This window comes from Lutra lutra, chromosome 11 (assembly GCF_902655055.1).
Source record: "Lutra lutra chromosome 11, mLutLut1.2, whole genome shotgun sequence".
Lineage (NCBI taxonomy): Eukaryota > Metazoa > Chordata > Mammalia > Carnivora > Mustelidae > Lutra > Lutra lutra.
The window spans coordinates 21,243,107-21,270,698 of record NC_062288.1 but is presented as its reverse complement, the minus strand read 5'-3'; the positions used below and the strand labels follow the sequence as shown (position 1 = coordinate 21,270,698).

The 27,592-nt window shown below is 37.9% G+C and overlaps 1 protein-coding gene across 3 annotated transcripts in view; it reads right to left on the bottom strand.

Annotated features, from left to right (window-relative positions):
• The window catches only part of RELN (reelin), a 518,586-nt gene that overhangs the window by 149,471 nt on the left and 341,523 nt on the right, over window positions 1–27,592 (bottom strand). For all 3 annotated transcript variants that reach the window (XM_047695315.1, XM_047695316.1, XM_047695317.1), the window contains exons 13-20: window positions 21,411–21,523; window positions 19,867–20,075; window positions 18,824–18,952; window positions 17,785–17,894; window positions 13,480–13,546; window positions 9,294–9,527; window positions 8,487–8,648; window positions 3,273–3,509 (exon numbers count right to left, since the gene is read on the bottom strand). In XM_047695315.1, the coding sequence (XP_047551271.1) occupies window positions 3,273–3,509; window positions 8,487–8,648; window positions 9,294–9,527; window positions 13,480–13,546; window positions 17,785–17,894; window positions 18,824–18,952; window positions 19,867–20,075; window positions 21,411–21,523 (1,261 nt within the window). The remainder of the gene's footprint in view (window positions 1–3,272; window positions 3,510–8,486; window positions 8,649–9,293; window positions 9,528–13,479; window positions 13,547–17,784; window positions 17,895–18,823; window positions 18,953–19,866; window positions 20,076–21,410; window positions 21,524–27,592) is intronic.

Here is a 27,592-nt window from a genome sequence, read left to right as displayed (position 1 = left end):
CAGCACTGTCCTTACTACCTGTATACCTCACTAGTCTATTAGATAAGACAGACGAATGTCAATGTCCCTTAGTGTTATCACTAATAGTATTAGTCAGATAATCTTTAATAAACCTCAACTAAAATTATTCCCTTAGTGATCTTAAAATATATAAAGGAAGTTTTAAAGGCTATTTTTAGAACATAAAGCAGATAAAGTTGTGATTCAGATACTGTGCATGGAATAAAGGAAAGTACTACAAATAATTAACAGCAATTCATTTCTCTGTGGAAAAAGTGCTTTATGATGACACACTGTAAAGTGATTTATAGCATATTGACTCTAATTCTTCTAATGAAAAAGCAATTGTCCAAGTTCTCCCTGGAGAACACTCAGCAGCCACAATCCATGCACATGGAAAGTCATGAGTTAGAAAACGAGAACCAAATGAACTCACAGCTGGGAAAGGCCAACAATAATTAATTTAACACCAGCCATTTGTAGAGAACATGTATACATTTCAAAATTTCCCCCGAGAGGAACGAGGTCATTGAAGGGCAGAGGGGACATACTTGAACATGTTCAAAGAATGTTTAATAAGATAATATGCTTCAAAGGTTTTACGTAAAAAAAAAAAATAACAACTTATCTTGGACTAGGTATTAGGATAAATAGTTTGTAATACCACCACTTGAATTTCAGTACTGTAACTAGTATTTCTGAAAAACATTGCCAAAGTGAGGTCTCGTTGAACGTGAACAATATATTCCTCAACAGCAGCAGAGAGAAAACTGTCATTAAAAGGGGTTTTATTATGACTCACTGGCTAAGAAAATGGGAACAGTTTGAGATCTTCCATATTGTTTCATTTTAATGAGCAGCGAGAATTTTTCATGTCCTTATTAAAGTGGTTAATGTATTTCTCTAGTCTCATTATCACCGCCAGAGGATACTCTGTTGTTTCATAACCAAGACAACTCCTTTTAGTTTCCGAGGAGATCAGAAAGTCAAATCTGATTGCTCACACGTGGTTGTTAATAAAACTCCCACGGGGCTGCTTAAGGTGCCCATGGGGATTGTACAATTATTTATATTTTCTTATGGTTTTCTATAATTACTCTGATTGTATTTTCACAAAGTAAATGTATCTCCACCAATTAAAGCAGTGGTGGGTTAAGAATATTCATCAGACTCAAGTGAAAGGATATTGTTCTTAGGGTTTTGATCAAAGCACACAAATTAAACTGCTGTTATCATGCATTCAACCCGAGTGTTAAATTAAAATGCTCAGCAACTTTGGAGTTTATTTGAGCAGATGTTAACTATTTATGAAAATAAACATGATACAGGACTTGCATTCATGATATGACTCTTTGTTGCATTAAAAGTGCTGGGGAAAAGAATCTACTATACAAATCTTGGGGGATATGGCTTATGGTATATGACTAATTTGCGTTACTATTAATTCAGGTCAATTTAAATTTTCCAAAGCATATAAATCTAAGAAATCTCATTTTGGTTTACATCTTTGCATCTTCTTACTTCACCTCACCCCTTTGTCTTTGAAGGCTCGAGGACTAAGAATGAATGTCCATAAAAACAAGCATCTGAGGCTATCAAATAAAAATCACACAATATAACCTTTCACACTCTCCCATATAGAAATTTCATTCTATCTAGTTCAACAGTGCTTGCAGCAAAAGTGACCGGCCATACTTCCATTCCATTAGCTGTCATTTTGACGCTAGACTGTTAGCCTGCTGTGTGTGCGATGCGATGTCCATGCATCATTCCCATCAAAGGTAATTTTCTGTGCAATGGTGTGTAAAATTTGCCTCTAATTATGATAAGGCCACTGATGGGTCATTTATGGTATGTTCTCTGGAGACCACTGCAGTGAATAGCTTTCGGTGAGATTCATCGGGAGAAATTAAATTGGTCTGACCATGACTCCATAGAAAGTAAAACTCTCTGAGAAAATTATTCCTCAATCATGTTTAAAGCCCTAGAGGAACCCAGAGAGGGACAGTATGTACATTGCTGAAGGCTGTGGGTTTTGGAATGATGCAGACCTGAGTTTTAATCTAGAGTCACTGGGCCTAGAAGTCCTATGTGGTCTGGCCTCTACACAACTCTTGGCTTCTGTTCCTGACATCCACTCCCTCCCTCCCTGGGCTTCCTGGTCCTAGAATATGCCATGGTCAGTCTCCCTCCTGGAGTTTTGTACTGCAAATTTTCCTGCGGTTGGAATGGTCTTCTTTCAGATCTTCATGTGGCTGGAATTTCTTTTTACTGCTACGTTCTCATCGGTGGAATTTATCACATCCACCATCTGAATTCCCTGGACATAGCCTCCTCCTCCTTCCTACCCAAAGTATCCACCTCCTGATGCCAGTTAATCACTGAACCTCATTCTGCTGATGTTCTTAAAGTCCTAATCATGGTCTTTAATTATTTATTTCCTATTTATTATATTTATTACTGTTTAATGTATAATTAAGTTTGCATTTGATGATAAATCTAAGATGGAAAATATGTTGACTAGGATAGTCCACACCCTTGAAACCCCTACAACATTAACTGTATGGGTGAGTGGTCCAGTATTACCCGATATGATGGGTTTGAAAGGAGATCCTCATCAATAAATAAGGGATTAAAAAACTTCCTGGGCTTTATGTGAGATAGCATGAAAATAGAACTAGTTATGACAAATTTTATTAAAATAGTCATAAGAGTGATCTCACATTTCACCATGGTCATGGTGGGCCTCCACGAAGGGACAATGTGTTAGTCACTTTAGTTACTAACACTTTTGGAAGAGGGTTTTTATATGTAACAGTGGGAAATAAAAATTTGAGATTAATAACTATGGTGAAATTTATACTTATTTAAATCTATCAATATTTTGCTTTCAGTCCTCCTTTCCAAGATACCTTACTTGTAGACATAATAATGACTTTTGAAGTGGTTCGTATTCAGTAAATATTTGTCAGCAAATGACTAAGTGCTGGGTGGATTAGAAGATCATTCTTTTTTTTTTTTTTTAGATTTTATTTATTTATTTGACAGAGAGAGATCACAAGCAGTCAGAGAGGCAGGCAAGAGAGAGGAGGAAGCAGGCTCCCCGCTGAGCAGAGAGCCCGATGCGGGGCTCGATCCCAGGACCCTGAGATCATGACCTGAGCCGAAGGCAGCGGCTTAACCCACTGAGCCACCCAGGCACCCCTAGAAGATCATTCTTATGTTCCAATCCTCAATGCAAATTATAACAATAATAGAGATGAAATTCTTACCAAAGTGTCCAGTCATGGCCACAGTATGGTTGAACATTTCCAAGGTAGAATCCCAGAGATTGAGTAACCTCCACAAGATTGGTAAAGTCAAGGCTAATGCTGTTGAAAAGGACAGATGTCATGATAATCTCATCAATGGCCCACACATCTTCTCCCTGGGAAGAATGATACGGTTGCCACCATCTGAACTGAATTCCAAACTGTCTTGCATCATCTGGTAACTCTACAGAGATTATTCTGAAGAAAAAAAATAAAAGTAAAAATTCTGATTACTTTGATATCCTAAAACACAAACATTCATAGCAGAGTATTTTTTTCCCTGTGGCACAGCATTAGAAAAAATAGTTCTCCCACTATTATCCACATTCTTCTGAGATTCCCAATTTCTTGTCTGACTCAAACAAAGTCCTCTAAACACATCCAAAAATGTGAGTGCTTTCACTCATCTGCTTTCAGAAAAGCTAACTCAATAAAACCCAGTTGTCAAAGTAGCAGGATCTGTCTTCATCTGAAAAAGGATCACGGGCATCTTGGTCCATATATTACAGTCTGAGGCTGGTTGGAACTGTGGCACTTCCTAACTCCTGTGAGTCTAGCCCAATGTATGAGGGGACTTGCTGTGTCACGGTGGCTATGACAACAAACCTGGATGTGACAAATGGGGAAGAAAATTAAGAATAATATCTAATTTCCAGGAGCAATTACTGTACACAGCAGCAGGAACCATACATTAATTGCCACCGCAACGACATCTGCTTGAGAGCTCCATAAATCACAGGACCATGCTGCTTACATCCATACACAAGGTGAGATATGAAGCAAATGGCAAATGGAACATTTGTCTCCATCAATGTACAATTAAGCACCAGGAGAGGTGTTCGCAGTAAACACACGCTAAAGGGACCAAGTCTTTTTCTCAGTGAGCAAAGGAAAGCTCCCTAAGGCAGGTGACTAGATGGATAACTTAGAAACAAATTATTTATAAACTTCAATGTCTATGGTGGGATTCAATTAGAAATTAGATTGATTTTCACATATGTATTATATTTACTCATAGTTATTGCATAAAAAATGTCAAATCACTTCTTGGAAATGTAATTTTTAAATAATTATTGAAAAATAATAATCTATTTTCTCTTTAAATAATTTTTATATGGAAATGTGGGTTAGAATAACATGATTTTCATCACTATTAATTACACAAACTACCAGTAAAAAACTGGTAGAATTTTTTTGCAATGTGAGAAAACATACTTTTTAAATAATCAAAAGTCAATATTCAAATACAGAAATACAAATTTTAAAACACTGCTTAAATTAAAAGACATAGCCATAACATTTATGGTTTTTAAATACCTTTAAATACTTATGGCTTTAAATAATTTAAGTCTGTTCATTTTTTTTACCAATGTGAATTTATTAGAGGAGTAAAGTTTAATTAAATTGAGTATTTTAATAATATTCACTTTAATTCCTAGGTATTTACTAAATAATCAAATAAGTATGTTTATTTATATTAACACATATCAAATATGTAAAGAAATAAAATAATTGAACTATATTTAAACTGGCTCAATAATGAGAACATACATTAATAATTTAATTTGACCACCACGTTACTAGAAAATTATAGCCTTCCCTCATATTAATAATTTTAGAAGCAGTTACTATTCTCTCTGATGAAAATAAATATAATTTAAAAATAACAACTGAAAAGTAGAATTTCTCAGGCAACTTCAAAGGTTATTTTCCTTCATTTCCTTTATTTTAGCACATATATATGTGTGTGTGTGTGATAACAGATATTGAAATGACCAGTATGTTCCTTGGCAGAGACATTAAGACTATGGGGTCTGTAATCAGACTCTTAGATTAAAATCCCCACTCTCACTGACTTATTAACTAGTAGTTAATAAATTTTATTAGCTAGTAGTTCATATTAACTAATAGTTAATAAGTTTGCAGCTGCAGGGAAGGTACTCAACTTCTGTGTCTGTGAAGTTGGGATAATAGCCCTATGGCAAAAGTCAGAGACATTTTCTGGTTTTTCATATTATATCTTAGTATCTAGAACAGTGTCTGGGACACAACAAAAACTCATCAAATTCTTGCTGCATAAATGAAGTACATATTGTTCATAAACCCGAACAGAAATCCGAATACTGAGGCACAGAAAGATCAAATGTTCTCCCAATTGTTAAGCGGCTTTTAGGTGCCAGTGCCCAGAGCTGGATCTAGGAGGGATGGCTATAGAGCCCGTGCCCTTGACATTCACTTCATATCTGAGGTAGGGTGAGAATCTCTGCTTCCATGGCTCTGTGCAAACTGCAGCGGCTGGTCAGGAAGGCCATGGAACCATCTGATCCGAATATTCCTATATCCCAGGGACCTGGGTCAACTTTCTTTCTTTTTTTTTTTTTTAAGATTTTATTTATTTATTTGACAGACAGAGATCAGAAGTAGGCAGAGAAGCAGGCAGAGCGAGAGAGGAGGAAACAGGCTCCCCGCTGAGCAGAGAGCCTGATGTGGGGCTCGATCCCAGGACCCTGGGATCATGACCTGAGCTGAAGGCAGAGGCTTTAACCCACTGAGCCACCCAGGCACTGGGTCAACTTTCTGTTATCAATCTTCCTTTTGGGGCAGATACTAAGCTCAGACATGTCTTGCCATCACAGACAATAATCAAAGCAAAACTAAAATAAAAATAGGCTTTATAATAATTTTAGAATAAGAAACAAGCCCTACGCCTGGGTGGCTTAGTGGGTTAATGCCTCTGCCTTCGGCTCGGGTCATGATCTCAGGGTCCTGGGATTGAGCCCCACATCGGGCTCTCTGCTCAGCAGGGAACCTGCTTCCTCCTCCTGTCTCTCTCTGCCTGCCTCTCTGCCTACTTGTGATCTCTGTCAAATAAATAAATAAAACAAACAAACAAAAAAGAAGCCCTATAATTAAGAAAAATCTGGAATAATTTTAGTTTTGGCAGTGATACCAAGTTTTACATTAGAAATACCAGTTAGTTCTTGACATTCTAGTCAGTCTGAATTACAAGATCAGCTTAGATAAATGTACAGGCTTTGTGTTTTATGAACTGCAAGCAGAGTCCTTCTGTTTACTGAGTGACTCAGAGGCAAATAAATTGTTTGAAATCGGTGAGGAGTAATAGTGGTTAGCTAACTAGCATCTCTAATTTATGGATCATACTTCACTTTCGAACAGCCAAGGCCGAAAGGGACAATATGGGATTGGCATCAATTACCAGCAGCAATTTATACTGAAGAAAATACAGCAAATGGCTAAAGGCATCAAGATATATTTAAGTCTCCTATGAAGAACTTACATGGTTTGTATTATTTATCATATAAAATATAATTTAGAATTTAGAATATATCAAATTCTACTTCTGCCATGTCACCTTTTATTAATATTTTTAAGAAAGAGGGAGATGGAGGAAGAGTTTCATGGACAGAGTTACATGTGTAGAAAATAAAAGTGTTCTTGATACCTCCCACCATGTTCTCTTTTTTAAAAAAATCTCCACTTGATCTTAATCTTTCAAGCTATGCACATACCTAGTGCTGAAAAGCCATGTTGATTCTGCGTAGAAGAAAAATGTTGCTGTCAAACGGCAGGCAAGATTAAATGCACCTTTGCAATAGCACATTAAATGTGTAATTATTTTTCATATCAACAAAGATTAATTAAATTTCATGATAAAGATTGATTATTGAATTTTGGAGCTGTCCATCCTTGTTAGAAAAAATTGGGTTTTAGGCCAAGTTAACTTAGGACAATAATATTTTCTTCATGCTTTCATCATTATTATGATTTTCATTTAATTTTATTTTAATATTTATTATGGAGAGTCTATGAAATGTTTCTTTAGTAGTCATATGTGTCTATGGAATGAGAAAGTTAAGCTTTGCCTTTCATTTACCTTTATAGGGAAAATATTCACATCTGGTGTGTTTTAAAAATTTTATAAAGTAAATAATTGTAATTCATAACAGTTGTTAACTATTATCTCTGTTACATGCTATTTTATTTTCTATGAAAAGAAAAGTTCTCATTTACTTATAAACACCTAAATGTAGGGACTGCTGTCGGCAACATTTTTAGGTATATAAAATCTATCATTGGTGCCCCTGTCTTTTTGCATTGGTGTCAGTGCAAACCTCAGAGCCCAAAGCCCTCACTCTCTTTTACATTCCCTCATGATCAAAATGTACTTCCAGAAAGGCAAATGGTGTCAGTTCTTTACTAACTGGGAATATGCCCCAGTGTTACCTCTTCTAAAGATATTTCAATTTTCTCATGCTCCTCTTCTGCAACTTTAAAAAAAGAATTTCAGTGAGCAGGCCAATATGGAGGGCACGTATTGCATGGAGTACTGGGTGTGGTGCATAAACAATGAATTTTGGAACTGATGAAATTTGGAAAATTTGGAACAATGAAATTTGGAAAAAATATATAAAATAAAATAAAATAAAATAAAATAAAATAGTGTTCTAGAAGAGAACGGGACTTTTGGACATTTCTGAAATTGTACCACTAATGGGGATTACTACTCTGCTGACTTCAAAGGATGGCTCTGCTTCAAATAAGACTTAAATCTCACAATTGCACCTATAGATTATGAAATGGATAAGCTAAAGAAAAACAGAAGTGGGCTGAAGAAAGGACTTTAAGTAAATCCTCACACTCCATTTTTGCCAGGGACTTGATACTGGCTAGAAAAACTTACCTATAATCATTACATAATCATATTACATGCAAATTTTAAATATATACTGGTTATCAGGTTTTATTAATTACCATCTCATGTAATTTATTATAACATATTATAACATATTGATAACAAATACTTGTTAACAGCATTTATAATTTAGTATTATATAAAAATCACATCCAATAGGCTGCAGTAGGGTTGAATAAGAATTATAGTGTTAAGTGTTTTTCTCTTTCCTGGACATCAAAATATTTCCCTTAGATATACATCTCAAAATACGAGAATAAATTTCTTCAGCTTATCAGAATCAGTAGGACAAATGAAATAGAAGAATGTGACTTGCTAGCTTTTTATTACAATACACATCAATCTTCGTCCTCATCATCCCTCAGTGGGAAAATATCTTGAATCTTACACTAGTTGAATGATGATTTTCCCAGGGAAGAGATAATCACTCTAACCATTTTTCCAAATGCTTTCCAACGTACCTGGGCTCATGATAGTTGAGATAGGAATAGTGCTCCAAGAGTTTCCAAGTTATCCCATTATCATACGAATAATGCAATAAAACTCCTTCACCAGGCTGGTCGGGGGCTCTGCATGTGCTCAGAACGGACTTGCTCCCCAGCCTCAGTGTGAACTGGAGAAACCTAGACATGAATTGTCTGTAATTAGCATGTGCATAAACATTTTTAATCATAATGCTCATTTTGGCTTTTAAAGAATTCCTAACAAACTACTCAAAAGCTGCATGTTTCCACTCATCTCCCTTTTATAAAATGTAAGTAATTTCACTGTGAGATGTATGAATATGTATAGAAGATGAGGTCAATGCATGTTTACAGGCAGATATACCCATACAAATGCAAGTGTATGTTTATACATACTTGCACACTATGTACTTGTGTACGTACACTTCAAATGCCAATCATTCCTTTACTGCATTATTTATTAGGCACTGGGGGAAGGGAAGATGTAGAGTCAATCTAATCATCCTCTGCAAGCTGTCAATAAATAAAACTACATAAATAATTAACTAACCCTTGGCTTAAGAACACAGTTTTGATGTTAACAGTTCCTATGTTTAAAAACCTCATCAGTCATCAGTAGGCCTTTTAATTTATTAAAAACTAGGGCAAATTAACCCTGTATAAACTAACTGTGAACTCCCTCTCCATTAAAAATTGGAAGATGTACATGTCAGCCAAAAAAGGAAAAAAAATGGAAAATAAAGAGATCTAAATTCAATCATTAGCATCCGGTTTCAACATGTGTTCCAGCCTGTCTTAACTCACCTGGATTGTGAGCTATCAAGGAACGATGTAATCAGCTGACGCCTCCCATCTTTGTTGAAAACCAGGGCCTTCCCACTGGCCAAGACACCACAACCAAAGCTGACTTCAGCACCACGGATAGAGTAAAAGTTATGGTAAGAGGAGAGCCTGGAACTGCCAAAGCTTTCAGAAATAAACATTGGGAATGTCTGGGAAGCCATCTCACAAGCAGGGCCAGAAAATCCAGGGTCACACCTGAAAGAGAGACCATAAAATAAAACTGTAAGCTGTTGGTCCTTCCAGAGATCCTTGAATCTAATTCAGAGAGGAGGAGGTCCAGGGGCCAGGATTTGACTGAATGGTAAGTGAGGCTCATTAGTCTTGGAAAACAATGAATCTGAAGACTTGATAAGGGTAACTGACTGCAAATATTCCAGAAAAATATAGTCTTTGCACAACCCTGATATAAAAAGCTGTTGATTAAAACAATAATTCAGCACTCAACCTTAACCAAGGCCAGTGATTTATCTGTATCTACATTTGTGCACTTTCTAGTTTAAAATCTTTGTAAAAATCATATTATTATGTATATAACTTTATACACAATGATGTTAATTAAATTTGTAAAAGAAACATCAATAAAATTCTTCCAGAGATATCTAGAATAAATTTCCTCTAAGAACAAATATAAAAATATGTATTATGCTTGTGATAGAAATTATTGGAAATACTTGGGGAAGATTGGAAAATAAATCTATTTTTATTTCAAACTTAGATTGACACTATAAAGGGAATGTAAACACCTTGACCCGGATAGGTGCTCTTAGCAGAACTGTGCTGCTCACAGTGGAATCCCAAATTAGTAGTGCTTCAGGAAAAACAAAAACAAAACACAACAAACTCCATACAACAACTTGCCTCCTGCTGTATTTATATTAGAAAATTCACCACGGATAAGTCCATAGTTGAACATCACAAACTTCTTATATTTTAAGGCATTTACTCATTGGAAATTAATATTAGATTTTTTTTTTACTGCACTATTTCTTTTTCACTATCTATACTATGTAAAATTATAAATTTATTTCATGTAAAATTATAAAATTAAATTGGTGTCTTTTGGGGATGGGGAGATGGGTTTTCATCAAAGCATTCAAAACCTCCTAAAATCTGAAACAAGCATTTTAGAGAGCCACGAAGTACCAAAAAAGTAATATTATGGTATAACTCTGAACTACTTTTTTTTAAAAAGATTTAATTTGTTTATTTGACAGAGATCACAAGTAGGCAGAAGGCGGGCAGAGAGAGAGGAGGGGAAGCAGGTTCCCTACTGAGCAGAGAGACTGATGTGGGGCTCGATCCCTGGGATCATGACATGAGCTGAAGGCAGAGGCTTTAACCCAGTGAGCCACCCAGGCGCCCCTTTCTCCGAACCACTTTCTTTAGTGTTAGTGCTGACACTGGATCTATGGTGGCCTCACAGAGAGTCCACAGAGTGGATGAACAAATGCCAAATTATATGTATCTTGGATATTATGGATATTATGGGGAGAAGGGCTATAGTCACTATCATATTATCACGGAAGTTGGACCCTAAAATGCCAGAAACTACTGCAGCATGAAGTCTGGAGGTTGTTGGGCATTAGGGATGGGAGCGGGGAAGAAACCCGTATTTATGGAGCATGTAAATAAGCCTCAGACCGTTGACTTCTTTCACACGTTATCTCACCGACTTAGAAGGTAAATAGCCAAGTAGTTTCCAAAAAGGATAAAAACTTAGCTAAGGAGGACACATTTTGACATTTGAAAACTGAATGTGGTTTTCCATGGCCACACACTGGAATCAGGGTCCCCCAACAAGGCATGTATTTCAGGGAGAATGCATTTCTGTGTCTCTTAAATGTATCTTCTTAGAACCAGTGATTGGGACACATTCGTGATCATTTAGAGATGACTCCTGTTGGAGTCTGTTCCCATGTAATGGTTTTGAAAGTGTACTTTTAATCGAAAGTTATATAATTGGGATAAAATGCTGATGAAGATTTCATTCATACACTTAAAGTACACTTGCAGCCTTTGTTCCGCAGCAGAACAGTAAGGTAACACAGTCGGGAGATTCCAAGAATGGCCCAAGGCTCTCCTGACTCCAGAAATATCCCCTGCTGGTTCATCTACCCAACCTTGAATGTAGCATTATGGTCAGCTTGTGTGTCAGGAGAAAAGGCCCCAGGGTTGAGCTATGTGGAAGATACCCAGGCAGGAAAGTTTCTAATGCTTTTTGCCCTTCTCACTAGTACCTCTAACAGGGGTGGGCTTATCAGGATAAAGAATGGTTTAGAAACCATTTTAAAAACCAGTTTAGAAACCCAGGCCTGGGGATTATACACAGGCAAGAAAGTGTTAAGCAGCAGGAGAGGCAGAATCCTGGCAGCCAATAACAGCAGTGATGAGGGGAGCAAAGCGGGAAGAGAAACAAAGCTTCAAGGCTCCAAATTCAAGGATCCGTTTAAAAGAAATAAATTGTACTGAGTATAAATGTCTTTTCTATGGTGTCTTGCTCATACTTGACAAGTCACATATTGCTGGAAAAGGATGTAGTAGCCAAACATTTAGCACAGTCACTAATGAACAAAACCGATGACTATTACATAAAATATTGTCAGAAACAGGGAAGAAAACTCAAGTTCCAACTGGTGAAAATATTCTGCAAAACCTCAGTAGGAGGAAAAGGCAATGATCATTCAAGATAATGTACAGTGTCAAAAAAGAACAATGCCCAAAGGCATAGAACTGCTATTCAGACTTCTGTTTGCCTCCATTATTAGTGACACAGATGCTTGCCTTAATAAGCCCACCAAATGCTAACAGGGAGACTGTACACAAAAAAACGAAGGATGAAGTATAACTATTCTAATTACAGATGAGTCTTTTAGAAATAGCACTTTCTATTTTCATTAATAAAAGCATCTGTCATTTTAGATAATTTGTTTTCAAAACTTTTCAGGACAACTTCGGGAATTACACAGATGTCTGGTGTTCTTGTGTTAATTTTATTTGAGAAATGCACTAAATGAGGGGATGGCCTGGTTAGGGATGACAGATGAAGAGGACAACTTGAAGAAAGCACAAGCTAAGGCAGCAGAGACCCAATGAGTCAGTGTTTTGGGGAGTTTTATTGAAAGGTGGAGAGATGCATATTCAGTTTTGAAATATGAATAGGAACTTTTCAATTCCTTAATACTTTCTCAAATATTTCTATTGTGCAGAGGTTTTTTTGTTAATTAAATTCATTGCAATATAGTTAAAAAGTGAACATGACACTCTAATGTCAGTGCTGACAAGTGTCTTGCCTCATATAATTTCCTAATGATCAAGTAGAAATCTCTTTTATGAGTTCTCCATTAATTAATTATTACTTTCTTTCTTTGGAGGACAAGAAGAGACAGACTAGATGAACAGTGGTTGAAAACTTGTCTGTATAACAAAGATTGTGGTTTCGGGAATTTCCAGGATATTTTTATAATTAAATATTAATGAGGGAATGACATAGTACATATGGATACCATTCTCATTATAAACATAACAGAATGCTTCAGTGGTAACTAAATGTTAACTATTTATATATGATTTCAGATTTCATATTCAACATCATTATGTAAAATAATTCCTATATCATTTTGAAGACTGAAGTGATTTTTGAAAGTAAGCAAGACTGCAAAATTATATTTAAAGATGACTTTTCTTACCAAATCTGCTAAATTTGGCTCATTCTAGTATCCTTTAGCCTCAGTCAGTGCTGATTTGCATAATTCATTTATGAAGCATGGTAGGAATTAAAATATGCTTCAAGAACACTAGAACAAGTTTATGGAAAAACGGTATACTGAAGAACGTAACCAAAGACAGAAAAGGCAGTCATCAAACTATGAAGAATTCAAATTTGTTCACAAATTTATATGAGGTATGCTAAATTTTGTTCACAATTTAGCTTCATAGAAAGGTTATTTATTCATCAACTTCCACCTACAAAAGACACTTAATATTCTACTATGTTTAAATTCCCTTTGGAACATCCTAGTTTGGTCTTGAAAAGACCTCAAAAGCCTAAAAAGGAAATCAAAACAAGTTAAAATGACTTGTGGCCACAATAGATAAAGTACATATTAAAATAAAAAGAAGTATAATTATTATTTTAAAAAATGCTTACTTGCAACCATGTCGAGTACACTGTCCTCGGCCAGAACAGAATTTGAGACACGATGGACCAATATAAACTGCAGGCAGAGCAAAAGACAGCATGTGAAAAAAAAGGGCCAAAACCAATTGGAAAAATCAAGAACAACATAAGCATGTCAATCAATTTTGTGCAGTGATACCCATAAAATTGAGCCCATTATATGCATGTTGTGCACAGGAAAACAGGGAGACATATAGAGTGCTGTGTGACAAGGTACATGCTTAGCTACAAATCTGCTGGAAATGTTTTAACTTAATTCTTTCAAGATTTTAATGTCTCATAGCAAAAATAGGTAGGAACATATGATTTGGGTTCCTTAATGGAGTCTCTTCAGCTAAAATGATTTCAGGCAGAATACTATGCTTCTGACTTAAACTTTCTTTAAAGTTTCATTTTTTAAAAAAATTTTATTTATTTATTTGACACAGAGAGAGAGATCACAAGTAGGCAGAGAGGCAGGCAGAGAGAAAAGAGGAAGCAGGCTCCCTGCCGAGCAGAGAGCACGATGTGGGGTTCGATCCCAGGTCCTTGGGATCATGACCTGAGCCGAAGGCAGAGGCTTTAACACACTGAGCCACTCAGGCACTCCATAAAGTTTCATATTTTTTAGGTAGAAATAAAGAATTTGCAAAGGATCAGTTTGATATATCACTAAAAGGAGATGTTATAATTAAATTTAAAAATCACAACTTCCATTCTTATCTGGGGAAAATCTCTAACACATTGCAGGTGATTGATGCATATCTTTCTAAAAATAAATCCAATCTTCCTGAAATAGGGAGTTAAAAATCTGTTGTTGTGCATCAAGTCGTCTCTGAAATGCAGGTTTTTTCTAAACAATGGGACTGACTGATAATGATATTAAAAACCTCAATTCTAATCTTTGGAATGCCAAGAAAAGGGTTCCCAGTGGTTGAATGGTAGGTTCTGAGATAAATAGACTCAAATACATTTAAAGATATTAGGCCTCTTGATAACCAACCAGTACAATGAGTAACACACTGAAAAGTACAAAAATGGAACTAAACCAATGAGGAATTAGAGATGCAATGGTTGTTAAGACTCACATATTCAATTTCAGGCACAAACAAATTTGCATTCCATGATCATTTTTTCTGTCTTGGGATCATGTGATCATGTCAAAATAGTCAAATGATTTCATTTAAAAATAAATTTCCCTGTGGATAATGCTCCTACAAATACTTGTTCTCTAGAGCCAATTAATTCAAGTGTGACACAAAGCAGGCAGGAACAACTCTTGCTGAAGGAAGCTGATGGTTGAGGAGGAGATCAGATAGCAGGCTGAGTGGTTAAAGTTATGGATTTCAGGTGTCAAATAACCCTAGATTCAAATTCCTTCTTCACCTGGAAAACTCTGGATAAGTGATTTATCCAGTCTAAGTCTCAGTGTTCCTATTCTTTAAAATGGGATATTTTCCTCTTTTCCTTGGAGGAAAGAGCAAAAGAAATGTTCATGCTTAGCTTGCTGTCTGGTACCATATGGTTATGATCACCATAACACTGGGGTCAAGAATTCTTCCTGTGCCATCTGCCTTGTTGGCCCCTACTGGACAGCACCAGTACTGAGACATCAGGAAAGGGCTTCATTATTTTTTAGCCTGGTAAAGCTTATGGATTATTTTCCCAGCACATTTGATTTTATGGCTGCAGTAGGATTTATTCCAAGTCCTATAAATGGTTCATTCCATTTTGTGGGATCACTCTGGAGGGCTGCCCTAGAATGCACCCATGTCATAGTTCAAAAAGCTTCCATTGTAAAAAAAATTTCAACAATAAAACAAGATTTTCCAAGTCAATGAAAATATTGCAGTTAAGAATCTTGTCATTCCTCACCACTAATGATGGGGTCATTGGGATTCACGGCATGAGAAAGTCTATAGACCCTTTTTCCTAAGAGTATGGAAAGGACAAATTTGTTTTTATCACTATTATTAATTTAATCAAGTCGAAAAAATTAAAAAGTGATAACAAACATACTTTGCCCTAGGATTTTCCATTTTGCTAAGAACTTCAGGATGATTCCAAAAATACTTCCTGTACACACTAGCAGGAAAAACATTCCTAACAGAAGTAGGATATTGACCTGTTTTTTTCTCTCTGTTTATTTTCCTTGACATGATTTAGAATTCCATAGAGAAGTGGGAGAGATTTCAGAAGTGTTCTTTGGCAAGCTGGCACACATTTCTCTTGGGAAGGACTAAGCGTGTGTCCTTTCTTTGTCTCGTGAAGAAGCCAGAGAGCAGGTCTTGTTTTTGTAATGTAGGATGATAACAGAATTGAGGAGATTCTGCCCCCTGTTTTGCATTTGACCTTCACTGCTAACCATGCGCATTCCCTATATTCTTACCTTTTCTCATTCGATTCACAACACGATGGTGGGATACATTCTGACTTGGAATCATGTAATAGCTTTCCTCAGGAAATTTAGATATTCTTTTCATAGGCTTGTATGTGCTTCATAGCACTCTTAATTTCCTCATTTGCATTATTATAGGTTTTTTTAAATTTCTTTTGTTATTATCAAAGTAACATAAGTTCATCATAGGACTCCTGAAAAGTACGTCAGCAGGGGAAAAGTCACCCATATCCTACTACCCAGAGGCACACATACTTATTCCCCATAGCTAATTAACAGGTGTTGTAACTCAAATGCTATGCAAAATATTTTACCAATGGAGGAAGTCCATTTTACCAAATTAATTTTTATTTATTTTTTAAAAGATTTTATTTATTTATTTGACAGAGAGAGAGAGATCACAAGTAGGTAGAGAGGCAGGCAGAGACAGAGAGAGAAGCAGGCTCCCAGCTGAGCAGAGAGCCCGATGCAGGGCTCGATCCCAAGACGCTGAGACCATGACCTGAGCCGAAGGCAAAGGCTTAACCCCCTGAGCCACTCAGGCGCCCCAGATTAATTTTTAGATGGTTTTGCAAATGCACTATGTTAAATGTACTATGTTAACTTATGTGGTCTCTGAAGTCTGGGGCTTTTATTGGTCTTCTCTGAATACAGACTGCTTAAAGAGTTTACATTGGCTTACCAGTAAATTATCTTGCCTGAAACTATTCCTGAGTTTCAAGAATGTATTTCATTAAAAGTGTATCAATTTTTTTATTATTTAAAAATAGCAAATATATTGGGTTGCCTGGGTAGATTGCTCAGTCAGTTGGGTGTCCGACTCTTGGTTTCAGCTGGTATCATTGATCTTGGGGTGGTGAGATTGAGCCCCCCCATCAGGCTCCAGACTCAGCTTGGAGTCTGCTTGTCCCCCTCTCTCCTGCTCTGCTCCATCTCCCCCTTCCCTGCTCATGCTCTCTCTCCCTCTCCAATAAAGTCTTTCGTAAAAATAGCAGAAACATTATTAAAACACGGAAGTCAGCATGAAACAATGATGTATCCAACTTTATAAAATTGAACAAAGTCAGTGGCTATGCTAAATTCGCTTAAGTATTGACATTTTGTCGCTCTCCCTCCCTTTCTACTTCCTCGTAGTGTAACTTCTCAGTCAAAATGATATACTCTGAAAATAGGAAATCTATGAATCTGCCTATAATTAGAATTATTAAAAAACCAGAGTGGGTTATTAATAACAAATATAAGATATTTATGGTCATTCACCCCAGTAACTTAAAATACCTTCTCTCCTGTACACTCACTCCAGGTGATACTGGCTTTAAAGTCACGCAAAAACCATCAACAATTCACTTAAAAACTGAGGATAACATAGGATATTTTATGCATATCTGCATTTTCCTCTTACACTGTTTTCTGAGAAGGAAGTTTAACTTTTGTTTCGGAAGTCTCATTTTAGAGATGATATTCCCTTATGTGTGGTGTCTGCATCTAAACGACAAGCCTTCCAGATGTTGCAGTAGTTACTAAGAGAAGAATGGGTCTTATTTCAATACATGCAGTATGGGAAGTGTTTATGTTAATTTTGTGTAAAACATTCAAAGAAAATGTTAGGATATCCCATCATCAGCTGTGAATTTGCGTTTCAGGGCTTTACACGTTTCTACATTATGTGTGTTGAAACATTCTGGCATCTAATATTGCTGACGTTGCTGCCTTTTTTTTTTTTTTTTCTGATTGTGCATCCCTGGGCTTCTAACGGAATGCAAAGGAGAAAGAGAAGAAAGGGCGTTTAATGAATCGCAAGACCATGACTTAGAAATGTGATTAAGTCTGTGCCAGTGAACAAAAGCACAGGAAGACTCTGCATCAATGGCATGTGATTATGACAGGCGTAAACTAACCATTATCAATTGCCCACATGTTTCCAAGGATTGGTCCCGTTTGTCTCCAGCGAATTCTGGTGTCCCTGGTTAGCGCTGCGTTAGGAAGGGGAATCGTTATGCGGTTCCACCTGCAAGAAATTTAGCACAAGACAGCTTCACAACTACATTCTCATCTTTTGAACCTCTTTTACGTGCCTTTGATGTTCTAGTTCCCGGATGCTTGGGGCAGCACTAAAGTTTCGTAATAATCTCTTCAACTGCACCTGTGGAGTGAGTTTGTTGTTCTCTGACAGACACAGAGCTTCTAAAAACACCTATATTGCACTGGAGTAATGGGTTTGTTCTTAATAGCAAGTGATATTTTCTTTGTTTTTAGACATTCTTTTTAGGAATTTTTACGTCAATACTCAGACCTTACATATTAGTCTACGATACGCATCTGGGCCGACATGGGGCTTCTGCTTTCTGCTCTCCCTGGTCCTGTGCACATTTCAAGAGAGGCTAAGGAAGAAAATCATTCTCAACTTAATTTTGCGAGTTTATCCAGTGCTTATTCTGTAAGGTGGAAGGTGTTTTGCACAGTCATCTTTAATTCTCTAAACAGCCCTCAAAGGGGGTGTACCATTGTCCTTAATTTAGAAGGGGAAAGTGAGAGAGTAAATATCATTCCTCAAGGAGACGGCAAAACCAGGCTTGAACCCACAGCTTCACTTTCCTCTACCTCTCTGTGCTACATCTTTCCCTAAGTATTTTGGCAAGAAGCTTTTTTGGCAATAAACATGCAATCATGATACAGAATTTAAATTTATATATCCAAAATATAAAAGCCAAGTACATATAGAATAAGTGACCCTGTAATTTGTAATCTTGCATCAGATTTACTGAAGTTATTGTCCCCGCCCACGCTTTTTTTCCTAAGTGAGATCCTTCCTACATCACCTGAAAATGAGAAGGCAGCTTCCTTACCTATTACGAAAGGGTAGAATCTCAGGTTTACTCCTGGATTTTGAGTCACAACATGGATTCAAGTCTCCCGGTTCAGGGAGAATGTACTCACCCGCTATAGTTTTCGGAGGAGTAGATCGTACTATGCGGGAGGTGGGGCCCAGCACAGATCTCGGGCAAACACTCAGTGTGGAGGAGGGACCAGGAGCGCCCATGGTTGGTGGAAAACTCCAAGCTGATGCTGGTAACACCAGGACAAGCACAACAAAAAAGTACAAAGATGGGAAAACAAAGAGACTCACCCCTCACTAAGTATCTTAAACATTTGTAGAACTAGGGTCACAAATTTTAAGATGCTGTTTCCAAAATGATCACTTCCCCTCCCCTGCAGTCTGACCAGCCTTCAAAGGGCAAACAGTTAAATTACCGTGAGAGAAACAGACTATCTTTTAAAGCCAACAAATGAGAACTGGATTGGCGTGCTTCAATCTGATAGATGGCAAGGCAATTACCATGTCTCACACCGCCACCTCATCCCGTGAATGTGAGATCACAAAATTCTTCGAAAGGACGAGCAACACTTGTGCGAAGTGAAACCGAGAAGTCATAGCTCTTGAAGTGCTAATTTATTTCGGTGCCTATTATTAGGGGGTCACTAACCCGCATAAGGTCAAGCTTTTTTTCAGTTTTATTTGTTTTTCTTCTCTCTCGGCAATCTGTCAGCATGAATGGCTGCCACAGCGCGTGCAAACACTTCTGATACTTAAGACCAAGCTCGTAGAATGAACTCATCTGTTTGAGTCACTCAGGAGTCCTCCTTTGCAGGCACCTTAAAATTATCCAGTCATACTCTACATATTAATTAAGAGCTCCTCTTTGTGGAGGGAAGTGTGTATTTTTTTTAAAGGATGTTTCATCAGAAATCCAGCTGGAAACCTACTAAGAAGTTACTCTGACTTAATAGCCAAGTCTACGTGTTCATTTATTTTTTTAAAGATTTTATTTTTTAAGTAATCTCTACACCCAACATGGGACTCGAACTCACAAGTGAGAGATCAAGAGTCCCATGCTCCATTGACTGAGCCAACCAGGCACCCCCACGTTCATTTCTAATCAGTGTGCGAGTTTACACACTCACGGAATAGGACTTCCTACCTGTTACCAGGCTGATGTGTTCCACAGCCCAGATTAATGGAAAACTGTATCATGTGAGACATCGTAGAAGGGAGAACAGGTAAGACATGGAAAAAATCGACAGCCCAGACGTTCCTGTTATGCCCTTGATGGTTCTTTTGCCTGAGACAAAATCTGGTCGCAGGTGTCTGAAGCTCGGGATTGATGACGACAGAAACTAAAGATGGAACCTTCAAAACAAAGGAAACTGAAGTCACTCGTCGTCCCTCTATGTGAGTCTGTTTGAATTCTCCTAGATTCAGTCTTGCAGCTACTAAGTATATAACTGCTGTTTATGAGCCCCGCACGAGGTACTGCGTGTTTCACTCTTATTTCATGGAGTCGATGTGGTCGTTAGTGGGTATCTGTTTGAGTCCTCCTTTGCAGGCACCTGGAACTCTCTATGTGTGCCTGATCAGGCCCTTCTCTACCTGAAGATTAATTAGTCTAAGGTCTTTAAAAGTTATCAGAACATATGTATTCATTTTATACACCTTGGCCCAAGACAAAGGCAACTTCACGTTATCCTTTATTATCAGCCTTCTTTTTAAAAAAAAGTGAATCTGTATGGCACTAACGGTTGCCAAACTACGTATTCTGAAAACAGGATGCTAAGTGGTAACAGCCAGTGTCAACCAGTTAATCCATAATAACTAACATAACTGACTTGGTTTGAGGCATGCAGCTGACCAGAGCGGGTGTAACCCTAGCTAGTCACCGGTGGAAAGCTAGTCCATTACGAAATCCCAAAGGGTCTAACTTGAATGACCCTAGCAGATGGGGTATGCTGGATACTTTCTCTGATTGTTCCCTATTCTAGCCTCAATGTTTATCTCCCACCTTCCTAACTGAAACCAGGAAATGCTAGGTGCTGGCTGTGTTCAAGTTCTTTATGGTATCCAGGGTGCCATCAACGTGGAGAAAAGCCTAACTAATAATGAATGTGTGAGCATAGTCCGTAGTCTCAGCGCAAAGAAATCTACAACTAGAAAAAAATAGTTCTACACCTAATGACGAGCATCACACATAATTTTGAAGATGTTTGCAAATAACCGGATCCAGCACATGCCCTAAATCCAAAGGGCAAAGGAAAAAAAGTCAATTTCAGTAGTTATAATTAGAAAAAAAAGTGACAATAATCTATACTTCTACGTTGTCTTCTGCCTAGGAAATCCTAAGATGCTGGATAAATAGTCATTATGCCCGATACGTCTGTGAGGTTCTATAATGAGAGCCACTTTCAGGGCTTTCTAGGGAATAAGAGTAAAGAGTACTGGACTCCATCTTATCATCTCTAATGGGCCATACTTCGTTTGTCCTGAAAAAAACCTCCTTTTTTGTTTGTATCAGGAAAAAAAAGTGGATATTAAAATGTCCATGTCGCTTTTAAAGAAAACTGGCAATTTCCTGGGCTTCTAAAAGAGAGTGATCTCCTCCGCATCTAGCAGGATCTCTATGGTTTCAAACTTGGACTGTCTAGGGAGATCTGGGACGGAGCCATTTGGCACTGGAATCAGCATCAGTACCTTATAGGAGGAATATGAAAGAGTATCCAGTGTAATGTGCTCTTTCCTTCCTTCAATCTTCGCGTACAGGCTGACATCATTTTCATGAGAATCTCCAGGGTCACAGACTCCTCCTGAACAAAACAAAAACTGTAAGTTCTTGGTACCAGACTGCATCCATAAACATGTGTGGTGTTAACGTTCAGAAAAAAAAAAATTATTACAGAACCCAGATGTCCCTTAAGAATGACCCTAAACAAAAGTAACCAGACCCGAGGAAATAATTTATCAAGATAGTTCAGATAGGGGCGCCTGGGTGGTTCAGTGGCTTAAGCCTCTGCCTTCGGCCCGGGTCATGATCTCAGGGTCCTGGGATCGAGTCCTGCATCGGCTCTCTGCTCAGCAGGGAGCCTGCTTCCCCCTCTCTCTCTGCCTGCCTCCCTGCTTACTTGTGATCTCTCTCTCTCTCAAATAAATAAATTTAAAAAAAAAAAGATAGTTCAGATAGAACTCTCTCCTGCTAAAGATCGAAGGCTTGCTATTTGGCAAGGCCAAAGTAATTGTGTGCTTAGTGAGATTGCTCAAATGATAGTTTGCAATGAGCTGTGGTGGCATGTCCGTATTTGAACACACATTAAAAAAGATATGCTCTGCTTTTTAAGAAACTGTCACTTCCTTATATTTGAGGTCTTACTGGCCAAAATTCAGACCTGATTGATGATGGTTTTAAAAAAATGTGGTGACTCACTGCATCAACTATTTCTTTTTCTTTTTTTTTTTAATTTTATTTTTTATAAATATATTTTTATCCCCAGGGGTACAGGTCTGTGAATCACCAGGTTTACACACTTCACAGCACTCACCATAGCACATGCATCAACTATTTCTGAGTGATATTAAACAGTTGCACTTGGTATCCTTAATATCTTAGCACATAGTAGGTATTGGCATCTTTTTAAAAAAGACTTATTTATTTAATTAATTTTTAAAAAGATTTTATTTATTTACTTGACAGAGACAGATCATAAGCAGGCAGAGAGGCAGGCAGAGAGAGAGGGGGAAGCAGGCTCCATGCCGAGCAGAGAGACCGATGCGGGGCTTGATCCTCGGACCCTAAGGTCATGATCTGAGCCAAAGGCAGAGGCTTAGCCCACTGAGCCACCCAGGCACCCCAGGTATTGGCATCTTAACTGCAGTTCATTTTACATTCTTCATTTTTATTTTTGTACCTCATTTGGTTGTTAGAAAGTACACAGAGTAGCTCATTCTCTTTTGGTCTACCTTACAGTCAAGTGGAACATTCGAACCGTAAGGTAATTAAGATTATCCTGAGGATGAAGCTGAACAACAGAGCAGTGACCTGAAACCGACCATTCAAATAACTGATGGAAAAGCTGTGAGTCAATGGTATGACTTTTAGCCCTTGACTTTACTCTTTTCACTACTGCATCCAGCCAGTCATCCTTACTATTGCTGGCTTCCGTGAATTGTCTGCAGAATCTGGATTTTAAAGGACTGCATGTCTACACAGAGGCCTCTCCCCACCCATGGCTACCGGTTAACAACGGCACCAATCATTGTAGCAGGAATGTAGGTAGGTACGTGGATTTCCTGGCAAATATTCTACCCTTATGGTCCAAAATTTATAACATTAACTCTTAATTTTCTTCCTATCTTTCAAAAAAACTCCCTCCAGTTCTTAAATTAACCACCATTAATGTTAACTTTTATCTATAGGCAATTTCTGTTGCTAATACTCTATGGTGACAGTAGAGTAACCTCAAAATTCTAGAACGAGGTTACGTTCTGATAATTAATCTAGTAAAATCAACAAATAATGGTTGAGACTCACCATCTGAAGGAAGAAAGGAAGGGAGAGAGGGAAAGAGGGAAGGTGGAAGAATGGCAGAATCTCAGTCTGGGACACTGGGGTCTGATGTTGGGAAGAAATTACTGACATGTGATGCTTTAAGTAAGAAAGCTAGAACTTAATCAGTATAAGAAAGATCATAATAATAGAAGTAACTTAGATTCTGGTTATCTATGAAGCATAGAAATATAGCATGTTACATCTGTTAGACATACATAACTTGGCATATTATACATATTTATTGAGTTAACTAATCCGAACTGAGAAGAGAGCGGCCAGATGTGGTGATGATGTCACCTTCATCCTAACAGATGTTTATTATTTAAGGGCAACAACTGGTAGAGAGAACCTTACAATTTTGCTATCTGATACCATACTTTCTTTTTTTAAAGCATTTCATTACACATGGCTACACTGTGGTAAACAGAGCTAGTCAAAGTCATTCTAGATGACTGTTTCTGGGAGAAGAGATCTGCATGAAAACTAAACCCCCATCTAAAAACTGTAACTTTATGAGGACGTATTAAAGACTTACCAAAAAGAACACAGGGAAGGTGGGAGGTCACAGGCAGTGTGGATTTAAAGCAAAACACCCAGAGACACAGGAACTGCACCTCAGTCCTCTCTAATTTCACTGATTTGTTCCCTGTAAGTCTCTGCTCTCTTAAGAACAGATCGTGAACTTCACCTGCCTTTCAGAGGGAGCAGAGACACACGCGAGAGCTCCTCCCGCCCAGAATGACAGAAGAAGAAAGTCCAAAAGGAGCCAAGACTTTAAAACGGTGACAGACTTTATCTAAAAGATCCCTCAGGGGGCAATTTATCAGCTCTGTGAAGTTTCAGTGACAGCAGCTCACACAGAAAGATACGGATTCTTCTTCAGTTTCATTCGCTTTGATGTATTGTGGGGAGATATGACTCAAGGGGCATTGTGTACAGCAATTACAGAAGATTTCAATAAAAACTAGGTGGACAGTCAGGTTTCAAATAGTTTAAGTCCTGCTTTAAGTAGCTTTTAAGATATTTATGTTAGGAGAGCAATTTTGTTATTTACTATGTACAGGACATTGGGCTTGAAGGGAAAATAAAAGGGAAAAGTTTGTAATTTAGCAAGGAAAACAAGAATAATACACATGGAAGAATGACAATTAGCAGTAAACTGTGTTGTGCTGTGATAATCCCAGACAAAATCCAGAGAAGAGAGATACAAGTGGGGACAAAAGTACTGGGTGTATGGGGATGTTCAGTGAATAAGGTAAAGGAATAGTAAAGGAATGAATGATGTGTGTTTGATTATTTTTATCTCGTTCACCCATTCTGACTTTAAGAACAGTGTCGGATACTGGTCCTCAATGAATTTGTATTGAATGAATATATGAATGAAGGAAACAGACCTGAACCAAATTTTGAAAACTGAGCAAATTTTCCAGAAATTGTCACAGTAGATCGATCTGAACCAAGGGATGAGACCAAGGAAGAATGTACAGGCAGGCCAGGGAGGAAGGGAGTGTGATTTTGTCTAGATAAACAATCAGACAATGATTTTCTAAAGGGGCCCGTATAAGCTGTCTACCATATCTTAGATCTCTTTCCATGTTGCCATCTTCTCCATCAGCTAGAAAAGTTTTGAAGTCTTTCTATAGGTCCAGTCTTACCGTACCCATTTTTTCCCTACTGTCCTGTCCTATTACATCCTTCCCTATCTTAAAAACCACCTTTGCTAGATCCTGCTTTCTCCTCAAGATCCAGACCCCATTTCTTTTCTTCTGTTACTGAGGAACTGCTTGAAGGAGTGGTCTTTTTTCAGGGACACAAGTCTTTTATTTCTTTTAACTCTATGTGCTTTGGCTTCCTGAGCACCACACCATGGGGAATACTTGCTCAAAAGTCTCTTGGTGGGGGTGGGGTTCTCAACCTCTATCCTGGTTGGCTTCTCTTTGGGCTGGTCCCCACCCTTTCCCTTCCTTCTTCAGTATAGAACACCTTCCTCCTACATCTTTATGTCCTTTCTCAGTATCCTTGGTCTAGCTCTGCGTCTTCCACCTTTACCTAGATGAAGGTTCCTTCTAAGAATTTTTCCTGTCCTTTGTCTATTCTCCCTTCGGTTTGGGAGAACACAGCAACTCTGCGGAGTGGTTCCACTTATCACCTACGTGCTGATGACTTTCAAATCTGGTTCAGACCCTCAGAAAAATGTCTACCTTCGTATGGCTTTCCAGAAGCCTCAACCTCAACATACGTAATGCCAAAATCATCTACTCCATATCTGCTTTTTATTTATTTATTTTTGGACATTTGCTATCTTGGGAAATAGGAAGAAATCCAAGAAATCCAAGGAAGAAATCCAAGAAAGAAATCTCTTTCCTTTCCAATACTGATCTCATAATCCCCGTAGTCTTTTGGGTGTGAACCTCAGTTGGTTCCTTCTCTTCAGCTGTTTATTCTCTGTCCCCTCCTTCATATTATTACCACTGTCACTGTCCTGTTCCTTTGTTGCTTTGACTAGTGCAATAGCTTCCTAACTTAGGCTTGCCAGATGAAATATATTGCACAAACAATATTTATATGAAAAAATTATTTATCTGAAATTCAGATTTAAATAGGTAAAGGGGATTCAGAGGTACAGACTTCCAGTTATAAATAAGTCACGGAGATGACAGCATAGGGAATGTGGTCGGTAATACTGGAATAACTGTGCAATGACAGATGGAAACTAGATTCATCACAGGGATCATTTTATCATTTTTGAAACTCCCAAATCACTATGATGTACACCTGGAACTAAGAGGATATTGTATGTCAGTTACACTTCAATTAAAAAACTTTTTTTTTAAATTTTATTTTTTATAAACATATATTTTTATCCCTAGGGGTACAGGTCTGTGAATCACCAGGTTTACACACTTCACAGCACTCACCACAGCACATACCCTCCACAATGTCCATAACCCCAACCCCCCTTCCCCCCATCAACCCTCAGTTTGTTTTGTGAGATTAAGAGTCACTTATGGTTTGTCTCTCTCCCAATCCCATTACAAAACTTTTTAAAGACTATTTTAGAAAGAGAGACTGTGCATGAGTGGGAGGGGCAGAAGGAGAAAGAGAGAGACTGTCAAACAGACTCTGTGCTGAGTGTGGTGGCCGACATGGGGCTCGATCTCATGACCCTGAGATCATGACCTGAACCAAAACCAAGAGTCAGATGCTTAACCAACTGCATCACCGAAGAACCCCGCATTAAAAATTTTTTTAAAAGCTGTTTTTTTGGGGCGCCTGGGTGGCTCAGTTGGTTAAGCAACTGCCTTCGGCTCAGGTCATGATCCCGGAGTCCTGGGATCGAGTCCCACATCGGGCTCCCAGCTCCATGGGGAGTCTGCTTCTCCCTCTGACTTCCCCTCTCATGCTCTCTCTCTGCCTCTCAAATAAAAAAAAAAAAAAAAAAAAAAAAAAAGCTGTTTTTTTTTTTCTCCCCTTCTAACTCTGACAACCCTACGCTAACTGGCCTCCTATCCTCTAATTTCTGAGTGTTTCAGTCTTTCCTTCACATTCATGCTAGAGTTATCTTTCTAAAACACAGATGAGAATACGTTACAGAGCTGACAGGAATCATTTGGTGGCTCCACACGCCTAGAGAAAGAACCCAAACTCCTCAGTTAATATTAAAGAAAATCACCATTCTGGTTCTGGTTCTCTTTTCTTGTCCCATCTTCTACCTCTATACTTGGTTGTATTGGGAAAATCACCAGCCACAAACAAGTCATGTGAATTTATACCTGTGCTTTTTCTCAAAATGCTGGCTTAGCTTGTCATTCTCTTCTCCCTTCAAACCCTTAAAAACTTGTTTTTAATATTCACAATTCACCCTGTTTCAATATGACACTCAAAATTAACTCTCCCGTTTATATATCGGCAGAAGTATAGGGACAGATTTTTACATTACAGTTTCTGTTCTGACTTTTGTATAAAACAAAATGCCCTTTATTTCCCTCTTCTTTGAGAGAATTATCATCTTCCTCCTCTATCTCTTCCTTAGAGGTAAGTTATAATATTTTTGCTCTTAAAATTTTTATCCAAGTGTCATAAAAACAGTGTTATATTGGTTTCAGTTTATAAATCCCTTTAGATTTAAATTATGGCCATCCTTCAAGGACCAGTTCAAATGTCATCTCCCTCACGGAGTGTTGCCCTGATCCTGACACTGAAGCAACCCAGAGTATCCTTGGCACATACCATTTCATTTCATTATAGCCCATAACATTCTCTCTTCTTCTTAAAAATTTTTATTTAAATTCCTGGGTTATATTAGTTTCAGGCACACAATACAGTGATTCCA